Below are 20,836 nucleotides of genomic sequence, written 5' to 3' on the forward strand. Positions count from 1 at the left end.
TTAGTCAATATCACACGCACAAAGCCACCCTACGGACCCCTCTCTTCTGTTAACCTAGAGTGCGCACCACTGCTTCCCCTCATACAAGAGACACGGGAAGAGTTAAAAGAAAGTGGTGGGTATGGAACCCTCAGGACTCTCGCTCTCAATAAGTAACGGGATCGGTTACTCGAGCTTTCTGCAAGCACGGACGCCGGGCCAGGGGTGGCCACCCCGCATCGAGAGCCCTGGGCGGCCACTAGAGCCCGGGGGTGGGGCTAGTCTCTGAGCACCGGCCAGCTGTCCGCCCCCTAGAGGCCCCGCCTCCCAGCCAGGCAAGCGAGAAAACCCCTCCCCTGGGCGGAGACAGCTCCTAGAAGTCGACGCAGCGTCCCGCTGCCAGTACCCAGAGGCCGCCGCCGCCGTTTCACGGAGTTCCTGTGGCTACCACCGCGCGGAGTATGGGGCGCTGATGGCCATGGAGGGCTACAGGGGCTTCCTGGGGCTGCTGGTGTCGGCGCTGCTCGTCGGCTTCCTGTCTGTGATCTTCACCCTCATTTGGGTCCTCCACTACCGGGAAGGGCTCGGCTGGGACGGGACCGCGCTCGAGTTTAACTGGCACCCTGTGCTCGTGGTCACCGGCTTCGTCTTCATCCAGGGCATCGGTACTGGCACCTCCTGGGAGGAGGCGGGGAGGCAGGGGCCGGGAGTTCCCGACCGAGTTCCAACAGAGTGGGGTTGGGCGAGGGAGGGGGTGAGGGAGCAGCTCGCGGCGGCCCGGGAGCGGAGTCGGCGGGGCGCGACGCTGGAGGGAGGTGGGCGGGCTCCGAGGCCCAGGGGCCGCGGGCCGGGCCGACTTGGCGAGCGCTGGGGCGGAGCGCGCGGGGCTGGGGTTCGCGGTGAGACGCGTGGCGGGGTCGGCTGGGCACTGACGCGGCGCGGAGGGCTGGCCGGGCGCGCTGGCCCGGCTTGGTTATTAACTCTTTGCTGCGAGTGGTTGCGAGGCGACCCCAGACGACACCAAACGCGGGAGCGGAGGAGAGATGCGGGAGCGTGGTGCGGCCCGGCAGCCCACGAGCCCCCGAAAATCTCCCCCTGTGGACCGAGCTTGCGCCATCACAGGCGCGGAGATCTCTTGAGGCGACGCCTTTCGTTGAACTTGCTTCAAGGCTGCGGGTTAGGAGAGGAAGGCAACGGGGGCGGGGGGAATGGAGGGGCGAGAATTTGCCTTTTCTTGTCTCATCCACAGCCCTGAGCGAAGGGCCCCGTCAGCGGGTAGCTAGGGTGAGTGAAGGAAGCATCCGCTCTGGTTTCACTCCTAGAGCGTTAAACGCAGTCGAGCCGAGAAGCTGCCAAGACTCAGAAGGGTGTTTTGCTGCCCTGCCTGGTTATTGGACAGTCTTGAGCCCGAGTTGTTTTTGTGGCTGCTACCCAGAGAAAGTTCCCCTGCGGGGCTTCCTGTTGGGCGCTAGCCCGGAATGAGGGGCCAGAGATGCCCGAGGGGGCTCCGCGGCTGCTGGGCTGGGAGAGATGCTTCTGCTTGGAACATCTTTGGGGTTTGCTGCCTCGGCCTGCAGCCTCTGGGATGAGGCTGGCACGGAGGGAGCGCTCAGCGGATGGCAGTTTTTGTTCTTGTTTTTGAGATATAATTGACATATTAGTTTCAGGTGTATAACATGATTATATGTGGAAATGTCTAATTAACATCCATCACCTCACGTAGTTACAATTTTTTCCCCCTTGGGATGAGAACTTTTAAGATCTAGTCTCTTTAGCAATGTTCAAATCTACAGTATAATATTATTAACTGCCGCCATCATTCTGTACATTACATCCCCAGGACTTATAACTGGAAGGTTGTACCTTTTGACCACCTTCACCCCCATTTCCCCCCTTACCTCCTCTCTCCGTCAGTGTCCGGTTTTGTTGTCTTTGTCTAGTGCTGCTCACAATGTCCTGACAGCTTCTTTCCTTCAGCTGCTGTTGAGCTGGAGGAACCTCTAGCTAGTGGTCCAAGCGCCATTTATTTGTAATCGCCTTCCAAAAAGTGAAGTCAAGGCCTTGGCAGAGAAAGTATTTAGAACAAGGCAGAAAGTAGTGGACTGGAGTTATGTCGTACAAAGTAATGGAGAGGAGTGGAAAGGACTTGGGAAAGAGGTGCGCACCAGCTGAAACCTCTAAGCCTTGCCTCTGAGCAAGCTGCCTTTTCTCCACCAGTATTTAACTTTCCACAAACAAACGAGAACAGCAGCCTTGGCCAGTGTGGCTGGCGTGGCTGGCAACCTCCCACTCTGGGAGGTACTGGAAGCTGTTGCCAAGGCCCAGCTGTGGTTCTGAGGCTTCCCTGGTGTGAGATGGGCACCTGGGTGTGAATACCACTGGCTGGCTAAGTCATTCATTGCGTATTTTGCCACTAAACTAAAATGAGAAAAACATACTCAAGTTCCAAAGTCGGTGTTGGCAGAAGCACTCTTTCCTTTGTGATGGAGCCCTTAAGTTTGGCCAGAGCTGTCAACACCTTTTGTTTGCTCACAGCAGTAGGAACAGTCTCTTCAAACCAACTCCTCAGAGCAGCTTCTAATACTAAGAAACTTTCCGGAGGGGCTAGAAGACTTCTAAAGAGGAGACGGTCTAACATTTATTGAGTGCCTTCTGTGTGCCCACTAATTGCACCATTTCACAGATATATAAGAGTAAACTGAGGCACAGAGCAGGTGCTACTTCTGTGTAGCACTACTACACAGAAGTAGTGTGTTTTCAGGGGCTTTATTTTCAAGGTTCATTTCTCTGCTTTTATGGCAATATGCTTGTTTTCTGTAAGATATTCTTTTTGAGAAGCAAAAAGCTTCACGTAAAATACACTTTGTAACTCTTCGTTCATGTTAGAGTCCATTACACTTTTCCTAAAAGAATTTATAATTTGTCTAAACTTTGGACTTTTCTTAATCTGTTTATATTCACTTTGGGGCAAAAATGTGTAGATGGATATTTTGGAAATTTTCATCTGCTGCTTTTATTTAAGCTTAACTCCTGTATTTGTATTAGTTTTGGAATGTTTGTCCTGTCAACTTTACCCATCCTGTTTACTATTTGGATTCCAGATATGAAAAGCACTTTAATCAGATGACACACTTATTTAAAAAAAAATTTTTATTGAAGTATAGTTGATTTACAATGTTGTGTTAATTTCTGCTGTATAGCAAAGTGATTCAGGAATACATGTATACATTCTTCTTCATATTCTTTTCCATTATGGTTTATCACAGGATATCGAATATAGTTCCCTGTGCTATATACAGTAGGACCTTGCTGTTTATCCATTCTATATGTAATAGTTTGCGTCTGCTAACCCCTAACTCCCAATCCGTCCCTCCCCCACCTCCCATCCCCCTTGGCAACCACAAGTCTGTTCTCTGTGTAGGTGACACATTTAATTGACATGAACGTAAGCTTTCTCATACATATAGGCACATGCATAGCACTCATGAGTTCTTGCAAGTCTTGGCCCACCTGCATGTCCTCACATCCAGCAGTAGGAACCCTCCAGTAGAAGGACTAGGAGTAAATAGTTGACTTTATAGGCCGGGGGAAACACACATGTTACAGACTAGCCATGTTATAAAAGCTTTTTTACTGTGTATAATTGCTTTAGGGAGCAAATTTTTAGGCTATGTTATTTCAGATCTCTAATAGTGAACATGATGTAATTGAGTTCTGTGATACGCAAATGTTCAGAGATGAGAAGGCCAAAGTACAGTTATTACTCTAAGCATAAAATGCTTTACAAATGCAAACAGTAAACGATATTTAAAACTATGTGAGAATAAATATGTGTCCTTTGAAACACCTTTAAGAAGTAAGCTCTGGGGCTTCCCTGGTGGCGCAGTGGTTGAGAGTCCGCCTGCCGATGCAGGGGACACGGGTTCGTGCCCCGGTCCGGGAAGATCCCACATGCCGCGGAGCGGCTGGGCCCGTGAGCCATGGCCGCTGAGCCTGCGCGTCCGGAGCCTGTGCCCCGCAACGGGAGAGGCCACAGCAGTGAGAGGTCCGCGTACTGCAAAAAAAAAAAAAAAAAAAAAAAAAAGAAGTAAGCTCTGAAGAAAGCAAGGGTAACATAGAAGTTACAAAATAAATATCTATGTGTCTTTTGGAAAATATATGTGTTCTAAAATAAAGTATAAGAGACTACAGGATAGTTAAAACTGAAATAAAATTTTAAACTAGTAGGAAATCCAGCAAACATGAATGAGGAAGTTTCAAAGAGAACTTTAGAAGACCTTTGTGCTTCTCTGAAAGGACTGTTTCCCATGAAATAAGTATACTGCCAGGAAATCAGAGAAACAAAACTTGAAAAGGCCACAGAAAAGACTGAAACGAATAAATGCTCTCAAAGTGGCTGTTGATCTTTTAAAAGGTTCAGCAAGGTGGAATGTGTTCTTTAGTAAAAGGTAGAAAATTCAAGTATATAAATTTAGTGAAAAGAAGTCTCAGCAATTCTATACTCCTTACTTTTCCACATGTAGAACTCTTTTGACTGTATAAACTGAAGGAAGAGAAATTCAATAGTATAATGATCTCAAGTTGGTTTTGTGAGAGAATATAACTTCATTTAAGTCACATTTAAAAGAATAACAAAAAGAAATTAAGAGTAGTTGCTAAAAGGCAAATGGGATATCCTATTAATGTATCTAAAAGTGACCAAATTCCAAGACCACTTAAATATATTTGGAAAGATTCTTGGGGTGAAACCTGGCAAAGAATAGAATGGAGAAAGTGCCCCAAATACCTACTCCAAAACCAGCCTTTGGGACACCATAGACAATTAAACCTATCATTCATAAAGAAATGAGGGTTTTTACAAAGCATAAAGACACAATTCAAGACAACCCCAAACACATTTTTTTTTGTTACAAATAAGTACATGCAGATCTCTTTGTAGTACATCTAATAAAAATGTTTTAGACATGATTATTTTGCTCCCTGTTGTATCTCCAGTATCTAGAATAACACCTGGAACTGGCACAAAGTAGGCCAATAAATAGTTGTTGAATGAATGAGTGATTATTTCAGTACCATCGTCAATTGTTAGTAACAAAATGCAATTTTACAGCCACTCATTTGTGGTGATAATAGTAGCATCCAAAGAAAAAGTGCCCTCCCTTCCCCTCAGTGATTCTGCTGTTTGCAGCCCGGTTGGAAGCACTGCTTTAGTCAGCCTCAGGGGAGAATGGGCATCATGTTATATTGGAAGCGCATCTCTACTCTAAAGGCCTCAAGCTCATTAGAATGTTACTGCCTAACTACCACCTGTGCCTCCTCACTCCATCAATTCTCCCCTTTTCCTTGTGCATCAAGTTTCTCCCCCATTGGATTATTTTCAATGTGTTATAATTTCTGTCATCTTTTTAAAAAGATTAATTAATTAATTTATTTTTGGCTGTGTTGGGTTTTCGTTGCTGCGTGCGGGCTTTCTCTAGTTGTGGTGAGCAGGGGCCACTACCTCGTTGCGGTGCACGGGATTTTCATTGAGGTGGCTTCACTTGTTGTGGAGCACGGGCTCTAGGTGTGCAGGCTTCAGTAGTTGTGGCTCATGAGCTCTAGAGCACAGGCTCAGTAGTTGTGGCACACAAGCTTAGTTGTGTATCTCTTGCAAATACTCTATGGACCTGGTTTTCTTATCCCTGAAAAAGATATATAGTGAGTTGAACAGTGGCTCCCAAAAGATATGTTCAAGTCCTAGTCTCAATGACCTGTGAATAGGGCTTTAGCATCTTTGCAGATGTAGTTAAGGATCTCAAGATGAGATCAGCCTGGATTCAGGATGGGCCCTAAGTCCAATAACTGATGTCCTTATAAGAGAAAAGAGAAGGAGATTTGAGGCACAGACACACAGAGGTTAGGCCATGTGAAGATGGAGGCAGAGATTGGAGTGATCTGTCTACACGTCGAGGAATACCAAGTATTGCCGGCAGATCCCAGAAGCAAGGAGAGAGGTATGGAATGGATTCTTGCTCAGAGCCTCCTGAAGGAGCCAGTCTTGCCAATACCTTGATTTTAGACTTCTGGCTTCCATAATTGTGAGAGAATACATTTCTGTTGTTTTAAGTCACTCAGTTTTGGGTACTTTGTTATGGTAGCCCTAGGAAACCAATACAGGATATAACAGTTACCACTGCACTCTGGGAAGCCCAAAGTATGGTATTTTCATCAGGTTTTTACAGACTTTTTGTTGTTCTTCCCAGTCCGGACACAGTTTACCAATCAAGAGGCCAATTTTATTATAAGCAGTGTTGCCTAATAACATCGGTGAGAAACCTCTGTTTACTAGCGCATTTGACCAAAGGTCAGATCCTCGTGCAGCAGGGTATAGGTAGGGAATTGGAGGTTGCCTACTCCTGGCAAAATAGGAACCTCTTAGCTCCAGCAGATTGTGGCTATGTGGGGATGCCCACAGTGACCAGAGTTTCTCATTATCCAGGAGAATCTAGATTTTAAAAAATTGGTTCAATCTAAAAGTAAACAAACCACAAAACCAAAATATAACCCCCAAATCGTGCTGATCAAACAAAACACATCTGTGGACCAAATCCAGTATATATCTTCCAGTGACTTCTAGAGTTTTCCATCTTGACTTGGTGGGGTTTTAAACTTTTCCCTTAAAGAGTAGAACAATCTTCCCTTTTAAGAAAGATAAACCAGAAATCTTTGTTATAACTGTTTTTCTTCCTATAGAAACTTTCTTAAAAGATCGAAACAGGCTTTGAAATGATTGCAGACTTCAGCTGTACTTTTCTTTCTTTTAATTATTTATTTATTTTTGGCTGGGTTGGGTCTTTGTTACTGGGCGCAGACTTTCTCTAGTTGCATTGAGCAGTGGCTACTCTTCGTTGCGGTGAGTGGGCTTCTCATTGCGGTGCTTCTCTTGTTGTGGAGCATGGGCTCTAGGCGTGTGGGCTTCAGTAGTTGTGGCACGCGGGCTCAGTAGTTGTGGCACGCAGGCTCAGTAGTTGTGGCACACAGGCTTCGTTGCTCTGCAGCATGTGGGATCTTCCCAGACCAGGGGTTGAACTCGTGTCCCCTGCATTGGCAGGCGGGTTCTTAACCACTGCTCCACCAGGGAAGTCCCAGCTGTACTTTTCTAAGTCTGTTCATTCATTCATTCATTTGATTTTTTCATATATTATCCTATTTATTTAATTAGCATGCATTTATTAAGCACTTACTGTATGCCAGACAGTGTAAAACAAATGAGTAAGATGTAGCCCTATCTACAAGTTGTTCTCATTTGAGTTTGTTAGAGGCGAGTTATGGTTTTCTTTTAGAAAACCTGACCCCTAAATATTTAGAGCTGTCTAGGACTTGAAGTTCAACTCCTAATTTTAGAGATCAAATGCCTAACCAGAGTTAGACCACCAATGATATCAGAGCCAATACTAGTTCTAATGTCATAATATTGATATGAGGCATAAGAAAATATAGCTGGTGTTTCTGGGTATTTGTAAATGTCTAGCCAATTAATTGAATTTCTCTCTTTTCATACACTATTTCGTACCAAGTAGGTGCCTTTGTGAGGGTTTTAGTCACTTCAAAGAGATGTTTCTAGTGCCAAGTTGCTAAAACAAATCTTCCAAATCATCCAGATCACTTCTTTCATTTGGATTCTCCAGAGGTTTTCAGTTTCATGATATTCATGCTGTGAGACAGTCTGAGAGCACAGGCATGTTTCAGAGCTCAGATTCTCTTTGGTAGCCACTGCAGGAATCTTTTCAAGAAGTGTATTTAAAGAGGATTCTCTGCTTTTACATTTAAGCTTGAGGTCCTTTGGACTGAGTCAGGTGAATTATTAGGTGCACAGGGAAATAAGTTGTAAATCTTGATAATCGTGCTTGGAACATTCTACCAAGGAGGTCAAAGTAATACATTATTCAAAGTGTTAAGAAAAGTGTAATGGGCACACCATATTTAAGTAGAATTTATAAGTGTCTTAAAATTCCAGTGTACTTCAGTCTCAATAACTTACTCTTATTTTATTTTGGGGTTCACTTAAAGCTTACCTAAAGCTATTAGGTGGGGCCGAGCGCAGAATACTTTTTACTTATTTGAAAGGACAATTTTTTAAAGTATAAATTTATTTTTATTTATTTATTTTTGGCTGCATTGGGTCTCCGTTGCTGCCCGCAGGCTTTCTCTAGTTGCCGTGAACAGGGGCTACTCTTCGGTTGCGGTGCACAGGCTTCTCATTGCGGTGGCTTCTCTTGTTTTGGAACACGGGCTCTAGGTGCGCGGGCTTTAGTAGTTGTGGCTCAGGGGCTCTAGAGTGCAGGCTCAGTAATTGTGGTGCGTGGGCTTAGTCGCTCTGTGGCATGTGGGATCTTCCCGGACCAGGGCTCGAACCCATGTCCCCTGCATTGGCAGGAGGAATCTTAACCACTGCGCCACCAGGGAAGCCCAACCATTTGGTTTTATATGAACGAACACTTGGGTCAGCAGTTGAGGTTTTGATTTGTGCATTTTAAAAGAGGATCTGCTCATTTTCCAGGAAATAATAAATTACTGTACTTTATCAAGATTTGTATATTCAACACATACTTACTGAATTCCTGCTATGTGCTAGGCTCTGTGCTAAATGCTGGGATCTGACAGTGAACAAGACTGACGTACTCCTACGTAAATCATAAGATTTAAACACAGAAGAACTGGAGTCAAATTGTTTTCTATGTTTGGGGACATTTCTCTCCCTCCAAGTGCCCTTCTCCCCATATTCACTTTGACAAATTCTAAATTTGCATTGCCTCCTATGAGACAAATTTGTATATGTGTATAGTTTTGTAATGGTATATGGATGGAAAGCTGGTGTCAAACCAGAGATTACATCTTGGAGAATATATATTTCACATATTCCTGAGTTGATTATGCTGCTAGGAACTGAGAAAATTTCTAATAATGAAATTCAATTCAAGTTACTTCATTTTTCCCTTCATTGTTGAAAGAATAATTGTACACAGGTATTGATTTCCCTTTCCTTCCTTCCTTCCTTCCTTCCTTTTTAAGTTTATCACAATAGCATGTTCCACCACCAATAATTTTTCTTTTAGAAAGATTTAAAATGTATTTTTCACATTATATGTGTTCATGTTTCCCCTCATTTTCTGGGCGAAAATTGTTTTGCCAACTAGGGCCTCTAACAGAAAAACCCTTGTTTCAGTCACAAGTAGCTGTTTGATAGCATTTTCCCTCCTCATGGGCTTATGAGACCTTTTTCTTCCTTCTCACTGAACCTCAGGAATGGTGTCTAGGTAAGTGCCAAGCCAAAGAAGCAAGAAATATTTAAATTCCACTCTCCAGGCAGTTTATACTACTGTTGAGAAGAGCTACTTGTTTAAGAAATGTGGTTGATTTGTTAAGGTTGCCCTTTCTCCTGAAGTCCACCGTATTTTGGTTACTTACGCATTTTAAAAAGCATATAAACACCTTATGCAAATGCAGCATTTTGCAGTTATCCTCCACCTTTCCAGAGAGCATTTTGAAACATAGTCAGCTACCCCACAGAACTTCTCTGTTGCCAGGATAGGTGCTGAAAACTCTATGCCTCACTCCTATGAGAGCTGCTGAGATTTCCACAAGCTGCCTACTTAGCAGTTGAGACTAATTGGCTATTGGGTTTGCAAGCTTACAGAAATATTGTTCTAACTTTAAAACTATTATGAACTCTTTCAACCATACAGAAAATAATATAACATATCCCCATGTACTCATCGCCCAGATTTAACAGATGTTAAGATTTTTTTTTTTTTTTGCGGTATGCGGGCCTCTCACTGTTGTGGCCTCTGCTGTTGCCGAGCACAGGCTCCGGACGCGCAGGCTCAGCGGCCATGGCTCACGGGCCCTGCCGCTTCGCGGCATGTGGGATCTTCCCGGACCGGGGCACGAACCCGTGTCCCCTGCATTGGTAGGCGGACTCTCAACCACTGCGCCACCAGGGAAGCCCAGATGTTAAGATTTTTGCCATCATAAAAGTTTATAAACTTAAATAGAACTTAAAACTAGTAGGAATAATAGATAATGCAGGCTGATGGAGGGGAGAGGTTGGAGGCAGGCACCCTAACCTGAGCAAGAAACTAAAAGAGGAGATAGAAAAATTCTGCACTAGACCCAGGGACTAAAAGAGAAACGTAATTGTGTGGGCCCGTTTGGATCAAGGCAAGTACCTCTCCTGCTTCAAAAGTTCCTAGGGGCTTTCTCTTATAGTAATAGGACAGTGTGTTTTGTTGATAACACCCAAACCATCAATAAAAGATTAAATTGTGTTCCACTCATGCTACTGCTAGAGAAGGAAAGCTAGTGTGCACCCAATTTGAAGAACATTTGAGTAAATGTGAAAAGTTTAAAAGTCAAGTTTTGACTCTCAAAGAGGGTAGACTTCAGTCTTTTGGAAAATTTGACATATTTCTCTGTGGTGCCCATAGTATTGAGAAGAGTGAAAATTCTTCATTGGGAGCATAGTTGTCTTTGAATTTTGGGCAACCTTTTCAAGGTACTTTTAATTGAAGAACCACATACATGCAGAAAAGTACCTAAATCATAAGTGTTTCCATCACATGAACACACTCATATACCCATCATGAAACAACATTCCAGGCACCCCAGAATCCCCTTGGTAACCCCTGTAACTCTCCTCAGTCATGATAACTATTCTTGATTTCTAACATCCAAGGTTAGTTTTGATTTTGGAAGTTTTTGATATAATATGACCCAGACAGGGGAGGAAAAGCTTTTGTGATTTATTGCTTATAATTTGCTATTTGAGCAAACATCCTGAGTATTTCCTTTTCGCATGTGGATGTTCAAGTTCCCTCATCTAAGATTCCTTCCCCTGGGGTGGTGCCTGGAGCATGTAATGATGGTGACCACGATGATGATAACAACAGTGATATTAATTTAATAACACTAAATGATATTGAGCAAACTACTTTACATCTGTGTGCCTCTGCTTCCTGCTCTGTGTAATGGTTATAATAACCATACCTTCCTCACACAGTTGAGTCGAGAATTATAACGTAAACATGTGAAGCACTTAGCATGGTGCCTACTACCTTGCAAGGGCTCTGGTGTTTGTGTGTGTGTAATAAATGAGGCTAAACCAGGAGAAAGGGAAATGCGTTATTAGGTTTTTGGGTTTTTAAAATAAATTTATTTATTTTATTTATTTATTTTTGGCTGCGTTGAGTTTTTGTTGCTGCGCGTGGGCTTTCTCTAGTTGTGGCAAGCAGGGGCTACTCTTCGTGGTGGTGTGCGGACTTTAGGTGCACGGGCTTCAGTAGTTGTGGCTCGCAGGCTCAGTAGTTGTGGCTCGCGGGCTGTAGAGCGCAGGCTCAGTAGATGTGGCGCACGGGCTTAGTTGCTCTGTGGCATGTGGGATCTTCCTGGACCAGGGCTCAAACCCGTGTCCCCTGCATTGGTAGGCAGATTCTTAACCACTGCACCACCAGGGGAGCCCCACGTTATTAGGTTTTAATATTTTGTAGATTTTTATTTTGCTGCTGCCTGATCACAGATTGATTGCAAAAAACTCGATTGTGTAGATAAAAGGTTACTAAGTCTTTGGGTAAAGAGGCATTTGCTTTCCTTAAAAACTAAAAAATCATATAATTACGACAGTGAAATTTATTTTACTTCAACTTTTTGTTGAAGTTAGTAAATATTGGAAATAATCTATATGTCAATTGTATGTCAACATATAATTGATTATTATCTAGAAAATCCAATATGTATGAGAATATTGTACAGTAGTTATGTAAGATGTTACCACTGGGGGAAACTGTGTGAAGAGTATATGGGATCTCTCTGTATTATTTGTTACAACTGTATGTAAATCTACAGTATCTCAAAATAAGTTAAAAAAAATAACTAATGGAGCTGCATACATATTTTGAGCCCAGGGCTGTCCTAGGCTCTGGGGGTACAAGGAGAAACAGCAAGACACATTTTTGCCTTCAGAGGATGAAGTAGGGATGAGAAGGGGACTTGAACTAGCTTTTATTTTTAATTAATTAATTAATTATTTTGGCCATGTGGCAGGGCTTACAGGATCTCAGTTCCCAGACCAGTGATTGAACCCAGGCCATGGCAGTGGAAGTGCTGAGTCCTAACCACTGGACTGCCAGGGAATTCCCTGAACTAGCTTTTAAAAGTGTACCTTTTGGGATTTCCCTGGTGGTCCAGTGGTTGGGACTCAGGCACTTTCACTGTCAGGGCCCAGGGTTAGATCCCTGGTCGAAGAACTAGGATCCCGCAAGATGTGCAGCACGACCAAAAAAACAAAGTGTACCTTTTAAGGTGTTGTGTTAAATGGTTTGAAAAAATTTGTTGAATATAGAAATGATTGTCTAAAAACTTTCCATATCCTCAAGGAAATATAATCAATCAACATTTATAAGATAGCCATATATGCACTAAAATTAGTAAGTGGTAGTCCTTCAGAATTTGTATTACATAAAAGGAATACTGTCCTAATGGTGAGGCTTGTCAAGTGTTGGAATGGAACCAAATAATAGGAAGGTTAACATCTTGTGCTGAAAGCTCTGAAGAGGCTGAATTCACATCTATCTTTGTAGGTTTTTTGTGTTTCTGCCTGAAAATGGACAAGATAATCTTTTACATTTTTATGATCCAATTAAGTTTCATTTATTCAAATTATGAATGTCTTTGAAGGGAAAAGGCAGCAGCAGTGTCTGCTTCTTCTTTTCTGGAATTAAGAAATATACATGATTCACTGCTGATCTAATAGAATCCATTTTCCAAGGAAGTATTCTTTAAACATTTTCAATCTGCCATATATTTCCAGATATCTAAATTTTCCCTGACATGGACTGAAGGAGTGGAATGAGGGTGGGTTGGGGCAGGATATTGTCTTCAGAACAAAAATTAATTGCATGCTGGGTAAGGTGGATATATAACCTATTGCTTAAGCCAGGACACTAAAAAAAAAAAAAGCTTTTAAAGTATCTTTTTGTTGAAGTTTAATCTACGTGCAGAAAAGTATACATATAAATATATAGCTTAATGAATCTTCCCTCAGTGATTACCTATGTAACCAACACCTAGTTTGAAAATCAGATTATTAGCAGGAGCCCAGAAATCCCTCGTGCATTCCTTTCCAGTTACTATACCCCTTCCTCACAAGGGCAACCAATATCTTGACTTTCTTATGGCAGAGATGAGTGTTGCCTGTTTTTATACTTCATATCAATTGAATCATACAGTGTATACTTGTTTATGTCTGGTTTCTTGGCATTGACATTATAGGTTTGTCCATATCATTGGGTGAAGTTCTAGTTTTAGTTCATTCATCCTCTTTGCTGTATATTATTCCATGGTGTGAATATATCACAATTTATTTATACAATCTCTTTTTAAAATTTTTTTTAATTTTTTTATTTTATTTTTTTAAACATCTTTATTTGAGTATAACTGTTTTACAATAGTGTGTTAGTTTCTCCTTTACAACAAAGTGAATCAGTTATACATATACATATGTTCCCATATCTCTTCCCTCTTGCGTCACCCTCTCCCACCCTCCCTATCCCACCCCTCTAGGTGGTCACAAAGCACAGAGGTGATCTCCCTGTGCTATGTGGCAGCTTCCCACTAGCTATCTAATTTACATTTGGTAGTGTGTATATGTCCCTGCCACTCTCTCACTTCGTTACAGCCCACCCTTCCCCCTCCCCATATCCTCAAGTCCATGCTCTAGTAGGTCTGTGTTTTATTCCCGTCCTACCACTAATCTCTTCATGACATTTTTTTTTCTTAGATTCCATATATATGTGTTAGCATACGGTATTTGTTTTTCTCCTTCTGGCTTACTTCACTCTGTATGACAGACTCCAGGTCTATCCACCTCATTACAAATAACTCAGTTTCATTTCTTTTTATGGCAGAGTAATATTCCATTGTATATATGTGCCACATCTTCTTTATCCATTCATCTGTTGATGGACACTTAGGTTGCTTCCATGTCCTGGCTATCGTAAATAGAGCTGCAGTAAACATTTTGGTACATGACTCTTTTTGAATTATGGTTTTCTCAGGGTATATGCCTAGTAGTGGGATTGCGGGGTCGTATGGTAGTTCTATTTGTAGTTTTTTAAGGAACCTCCATACTGTTCTCCATAGTAGCTGTATCAATTTACATTCCCACCAGCAGTGCAAGAGTGTTCCCTTTTCTCCACACCCTCTCCAGCATTTATTGTTTCTAGAGTTTTTGATGATGACCAATCTGACCGGTGTGAGATGATATCTCATTGTAGTTTTGATTTGCATTTCTCTAATGATTAATAATGGTGAGCATTCTTTCATGTGTTTGTTAGCAATCTGTATATCTTCTCTGGAGAAATGTCTATTTAATTCTTCTGCCCATTTTTGGATTGGGTTGTTTGTTTTTTTGTTATTGAGCTGCATGAGTTGCTTATAAATTTTGGAGGTTAATCCTTTGTCAGTTGCTTCATTTGCAAATATTTTCTCCCATTCTGAGGGAGAAAATTGTCTTTTCGTCTTGTTTATGTTTCCTCTGTTGTGCAAAAGCTTTTCAAGTTTCATTAGGTCCCATCTGTTTATTTTTGGTTTTATTTCCATTTCTCTAGGAGGTGGGTCAAAAAGGATCTTGCTGTGATTTATATCATAGAGTGTTCTGCCTATGTTTTCCTCTAAGATTTTGATAGTGTCTGGCCTTACATTTAGGTCTTTAACCCACTTTGAGTTTATTTTTGTGTATGGTGTTAGGGAGTGTTCTAATTTCATTCTTTTACATGTTGCTGTGCAGTTTTCCCAACATCACTTATTCCCAACATCACTGCCTCCTTTATCAAAGATAAGGTGACCATATGTGCCTGGGTTTATCTCTGAGCTTTCTATCCTGTTCCATTGATCTATATTTCTATTTTTGTGCCAGTACCATACTGTCTTGATTACTGTAGCTTTGTAATATAGTCTGAAGTCAGGGAGCCTGATTCCTCCAGCTCCATTTTTCATTCTCAAGATTGCTTTGGCTATTCGGGGTCTTTTATGTTTCCATACAAATTGTGAAATTTTTTGTTATAGTTCTGTAAAAAATGCCAGTGGTAATTTGATAGGGATTGCATTGAATCTGTAGATTGCTTTGGGTAGTAGAGTCATTTTCACAATATTGATTCTTCCAATCCAAGAACATGGTATATTTCTCCACCTATTTGTATCATCTTTAATTTCTTTCATCAGTGTCTTATAGTTTTCTGCATACAGGTCTTTTGTCTCCTTAGGTAGGTTTATTCCTAGATATTTTATTCTTTTTGTTGCAATGGTAAATGGCAGTGTTTTCTTAATTTCACTCTCAGATTTTTCATATACAATCTCTTAATGATGGACATTGGGAAGTTCCCAGGTTTGGGCTACAATGAATAGTGCTTTAATAATATTCTAGTACTTGTCTTTTGGTGAATGTATGTACATACTTCTTTGGGGCATATACTCAGGAGTAGAATTACTAGATCATAAGTTATGCATATGTTTTGCTTAAGTAGATGGTGCTAGTTTTCCAAAGTGTTTGTTCTCATGTAAACTCTTACCAGCAGAACATGAGCATTCTGATTGTTTCACAACCTCTCCAATACTCAGTATTTTCCATATCTAGCCATTCAGGTATGTGGTAGAAGTATTCTCATTTCTCTGTTGACCAATGAAGTTGATATCTTTATTATGTTTATTAGTCACTTGGATATACTCTTGTGAAATATTTAGATATACTCTTGGATATTCTTTGTCTATTTAAATCTTTGCTCATATTTTTCTATTGTTTAGTCTCTTTTTCTTGTCAAATTAAGACACTTATATGAAGAAACCAGATCATAAGATTAAGAATTTCATATTGGACATGTTGAGTTTACGATATTTGAGAGGCAGCTATGTGGAGATGTCAAGAAGCCATTGGATTATGTGGGTGTGGAGTTCAGAAGAAAGTTCTGGGCTGGAGATGAGAATTTTGTGGTCCCTACCATGCAGGTGGCATTTTAATGGAAGAGTGAATGAGATTACGCAGAGAGAGAGCAAAGAGAGGAAAAAAATCCTAGGACTGAGCCTGAGAGGCAGCAAGGTTTGTTCATAAGTTGGGAGTAAAGAAGATGCCAGCAAAGAGCCCAAGAAGGAACCACTGAGAGGCAGGGAAGAGGGGGAAAGCAGAAGCCAGAGAAAAAGGTTTCACAAAAGGGAGTGTTCACTGTGTCGAACTGTTCATCTTGTGTTGATTAAAAAAAACAGCACCACTACATTCTGTCCCCTTTTGTTTCTTTTTAGCCATCATCGTATATAGACTGCCATGGACCTGGAAATGCAGCAAGCTCCTGATGAAATCCATCCATGCAGGGTTAAACGCTGTTGCTGCCATTCTTGCAATTATTTCTCTGGTGGCTGTTTTTGATTTCCACAATGCCAAGAACATCCCCAATATGTATAGTCTGCACAGCTGGGTTGGACTGACAGCTGTCATTCTCTACATCTTACAGGTCAGTATCTCAGTGTATTTCTAAACAAGATATAAAAAGTAAAACAATTCAGATACTTTCGATGTTTTCCATTTATTCATAGTTTCTTGGAAATCATCTCATTCCCACCAGTCACTGTTCCATTTGTTTCCATTATAAGTATTTCCCCTTGAGGGGGCACCAGAACTGCAGAATTCAGTTATGAGCTTAATGTAAGGGTTTAAATATGGACATATTCCAATAAAGATGATAAATAAATAAATAAATAAATAAGGACATATGTATGTAGAGAAATTGCCATCTCATAATATCTAGGCTGCCATTGTTTGGACTTTAAATTCCATGTGCTGGATAAACTAGCATAGGCAAGAGCTATAGGTTTCTTTCTCACATTCTCTGTCACTTCTATTTTCTAGGTTTAACTTTATGAGTAAAGAGATGAATTTTTACATCTTTGTTAGATTTTGAAGGCTCAGTGATTATTTTATTTTCGTTCCATTTATTAAATGTCTTCATTTACTAAAAACACATACTCTTTTTTAAAGTATTTACTTATTTGGCTGTACCAGGTCTTTGTTGCCGCATGCGGTCTCTTAGTTGCGGCATGGGGGATCTAGTTCCCTGACCGGGGATCGAACCCAGGTCCCCTGCATTGGGAGCACGAGTCTTAACCACTGGACCACCAGGGAAGTCCCCAAAAAACACATACTCTTAAGAGCACTATATTTAAATGTAAGTTAATGGAGTGAGATAGGAATTTGGCTGTTCTAGATCACAAAAGTAAAGGTTAATTTTTTTTTTTTTAAATTTTTGGCTTCCTTAGGTCTTTGTTGCTGCATGCGGGCTTTCTCTAGTTGCGGCGAGCAGGGGCCACTCTTCACTGCGGTTCGCGAGCTTCTCACTGGGTGACTTCTCTTGTTGCAGAGCACGGACTTTAGGCGCGTGGGCTTCAGTAGTTGTGGCATGTGGGCTCCGTAGTTGTGGCCCATGGGCTTAGTTGCTCCGCGGCATGTGGGATCTTCCCGGACCAGGGCTCGAACCCGTGTCCCCTGCACTGGCAGGTGGATTTCCAGCCACTGTGCCACCAGGGAAGTCCAAGGTTAATTTTTAATGTTTTTGGTGTTAACCATTTTGTTGAAAAATCTTTGTCAATTTTTTTGACAAACTATGTCAATTCACTTCCCTTCCTTAGTACATATATCCAACTCCTGATTGGGACATCATTGTGAACTTACTTTTCTGTGGATATAGGAGAAGAAACTGGAGTGAGTTCATAAAACCTCAAGGCATATTTTAGAATATATGAATTTATGACCTCTTTAAAAAAGGATCTCTTAGCAGACATTTATTTGTCATTTTTCTGCTTCTTAAAGTAATGTTTTTAAAGCCTTAAGCCTTTTTGAATTTTAAGTAAGTAAAAGTTGATATCTATATGGACAGTATTAATAATTTAAGTTTGCATTAGCATGCCTGGAGGTAGGGATTGGCAGATTGCAAGGTGCCAGACAGAAGGGGAGCATAGGGAGAACCATGTATCAAACATGATCTTACTGATCAAGAAGGAACAAGGAAAATATCTCAAATTGGGTGGCTGAGCCTAGCCCAGATCTCCTGCCCTCAAAGTTGATTTTCCCTCAGTGTTCTCATCTGGGAGACAGCGTCCTCCTCTGCTGCCAGCTTGTGGACCCTCTCCCTTCAGAGAGTAGGATGGCAAGAGCAGGGGCCATTGAGATGCTACCAGTTGCTTTGGGGACCCCCTTGGTCTACTAGCATCTTTTCGGGACTTTCCTAGCTTTCTGTTCTGCTTTCAGCGGTTTGTTCCCCTCACTTTGCCTCACCTCCTTTGTGCCACGCCAGAATGCAGGATATTAGAGCCAGAGCGCAGTGTGAGGCATTCTGCTTATCTCACGTAGTCCTTCAAGTGAGGTAGTCTTTACAGATGCTGAGGACACACAGGTTACACAGCAGGTGGCAGAGCTGGGACTCAGTCTTTCCAATCCTGAGCTCTCCCCACATGGTCCTGCTGTTTCCACAACATCCCCACCATCACTCAGCCCGTGTTTGATCATCCTCAGTGGACGGCCATATTTCTGAGGAACAGAATGGAGACTACCCAAAACTTTATGTAGCTTGCCTGTGAGAGGGTTCTGTGGTTCTGAGTACAGTAGTTAAAATGGTTTAGATAACATGCCTTTAGTGCGTTAGTTATATGCCAAGGCATTCTCTGAACATCTGGAAAGATGTGCATCAGAATGTTAACAGAAATGATCTCTAGGTGGCTGGATTCCAGTTGATTATTTTTCTTTTCACTTTTTATATCTTCTAAATACACATGTAATTCTGTATAACAATAAAAGCTTTTAAAGCTAAGAAAAGAAGTTTCATATACTAGATATACCTTTTAATCTGGAATTTCTAAAAACAAATGTATACTGTGCTCTATATCTTAATATATAAGATTAAGAAATATCTAGGAATTATTAAAAATAGAATATTTATTGGAAAATCTATGGGTCTTAGATAAAATGGTTCTCAGAGGAAAATAGGCTTAAGAGGAAAATAGGCTTAAATGCCTTTATTTATTGAAAGAAAAACTTAAAATATGTAAATGGAGTATTCACTTAAGAAACTGAAGGTCAATTATATCTCCATAAAACCAGGAGAAAAAAAAGAAACTAAAAGAGAACAGCAAAATATACAAGGAAAAGTAAACACCAAAAAAAATCCATGAACAGTTGTATTAGTTTTCTATTGTTGCCATAACAATTTACCACAAACGTAGTGGCTTAAAACAACCCAAATATATTACCTCACAGTTTCTCTACATCAGAAGTCCAGATTGGCTTGGCTGGTTTCTCTGCTCAGGGTCTCACAAGGTCAAAATCAAGGTGTTAGCTGGCCTGGGCTCTTATGGAAAGACTCTGAGGTAGAATCAGCTCCCAAGCTAATTTAGGTTGTTGGCAAAATCTAGCTCCTTGCAGCTGTAAGACTGAGGTCTCCATACTCTCACTGGCTGTTGGCTGAGGGTTGTCCTTAGCTCCTCTCTCTGTTCCTTGCGCATGGCCCCCTCTGTCCCTCTGTCTCACTGGCTTGGAATCTCTCTGACTTCTCCTTCTTTCTCCTCTTCATCTCTTCTTCCTCCAGCCAAAGTTCTCTGTTTTTGAAAGGGTTCATGTAATTAGATTGGGCTGCCCAGATAATCCAGAGTTTTCTCCCAATCAGAAAATCCATAACCTTAATTATATCAGCAAAGCATCTTTTGCCATGTAACATAACATATTCATAGCTTGCAGGGATTAAGTTGTGGACATCTTTGGGAGGCGGCATGATTTAGTCTATCACAACCATAAATTAAAAATAGAATAAATTACAAATAAAATGAAAAACTGGTTCTTTAAAACAAGTAGAATAAAATAGATAAACCACTGCAAATCTGACTGAGAAGAAACACAATATACAACATTCAGAATAAGAAAGAAATATAGTCATAGATATAAATAATATTTTAAAATTAGGACAGTTTATTAAATTTAATTAAATTATTAATATATGGTAATATTCTTAAAAATCTTAAAGAAGGAAAAAAGGATTGTTTTCTTGCCAAATATAAACTACCAAATTTGACCCAAGAGGAACTAGACCTAAATAGACCAATAACATTATAAGCAACTGGTAAGGTCATTTGAAATCTATCACTAAAAAAGACATCAGGTCCAGATTGTTTTATACCTTTGACCTACAAGGAACAGATACTTTAAACTGATCCAGTACACTGGGAGAAAACAAACTCCTCTTAGATGTTGCCATTGTGCACTACATACTTCACATCTAAGGTGGCAGCTCTGATGATAAACACCTTTACCAATATCCAACAGCAAACATCAGCTTAAACTGTGAAATACTGAAGACATTTCCATTAAATAAATAAGACACTGATGCTTGGTACCTTCGTCATTCAACTTTGTTTTAGAGGTTTTAGCTAATGCATGAGCTAATAAAAAAATCTGTATAAATAATAGAAAATGTGTGACTTTTTTCCTATTTGCAGATCATAATACATGTCTAGAAACCCAAGAGATGGCTAAAATAATGAGAGAATTTGGAAAGGTATCTGGATATAAGATAGCCATGCAGAATCCAATAACTTTTGCCCATACTAGAAATAACCATTTAGAATAAGAAGTAGAATCCTGTAAATCTTGTAGTAGAATACTATAAAATCTTATTGCAAAACAGAAAACATGGTATGAATAGAAGGATACCATGTTACTGAAAGAGAAAAATTAATATAGAAACATCCTTCCCTCTTCAACTAATATTTATAGTTAATATAATTCTAATTG

The 20,836-nt window shown here is 40.9% G+C and overlaps 1 protein-coding gene across 2 annotated transcripts in view; it reads left to right on the plus strand.

The window, feature by feature from the left end:
• The first annotated feature begins 298 nt into the window (after positions 1–298).
• The window catches only part of CYBRD1 (cytochrome b reductase 1), a 35,859-nt gene continuing 15,321 nt past the window's right edge, over positions 299–20,836 (plus strand). Inside the window, exons 1-2 of one of the 2 annotated variants that reach the window (XM_059053557.2) lie at positions 299–644; positions 16,306–16,514. In XM_059053557.2, the coding sequence (XP_058909540.1) occupies positions 452–644; positions 16,306–16,514 (402 nt within the window). In that variant the 5' untranslated portion in view covers positions 299–451. The remainder of the gene's footprint in view (positions 645–16,305; positions 16,515–20,836) is intronic. The other variant, XM_059053558.2, reaches the window with a different exon arrangement.

Source organism: Kogia breviceps, chromosome 2 (genome assembly GCF_026419965.1).
Source record: "Kogia breviceps isolate mKogBre1 chromosome 2, mKogBre1 haplotype 1, whole genome shotgun sequence".
Lineage (NCBI taxonomy): Eukaryota > Metazoa > Chordata > Mammalia > Artiodactyla > Physeteridae > Kogia > Kogia breviceps.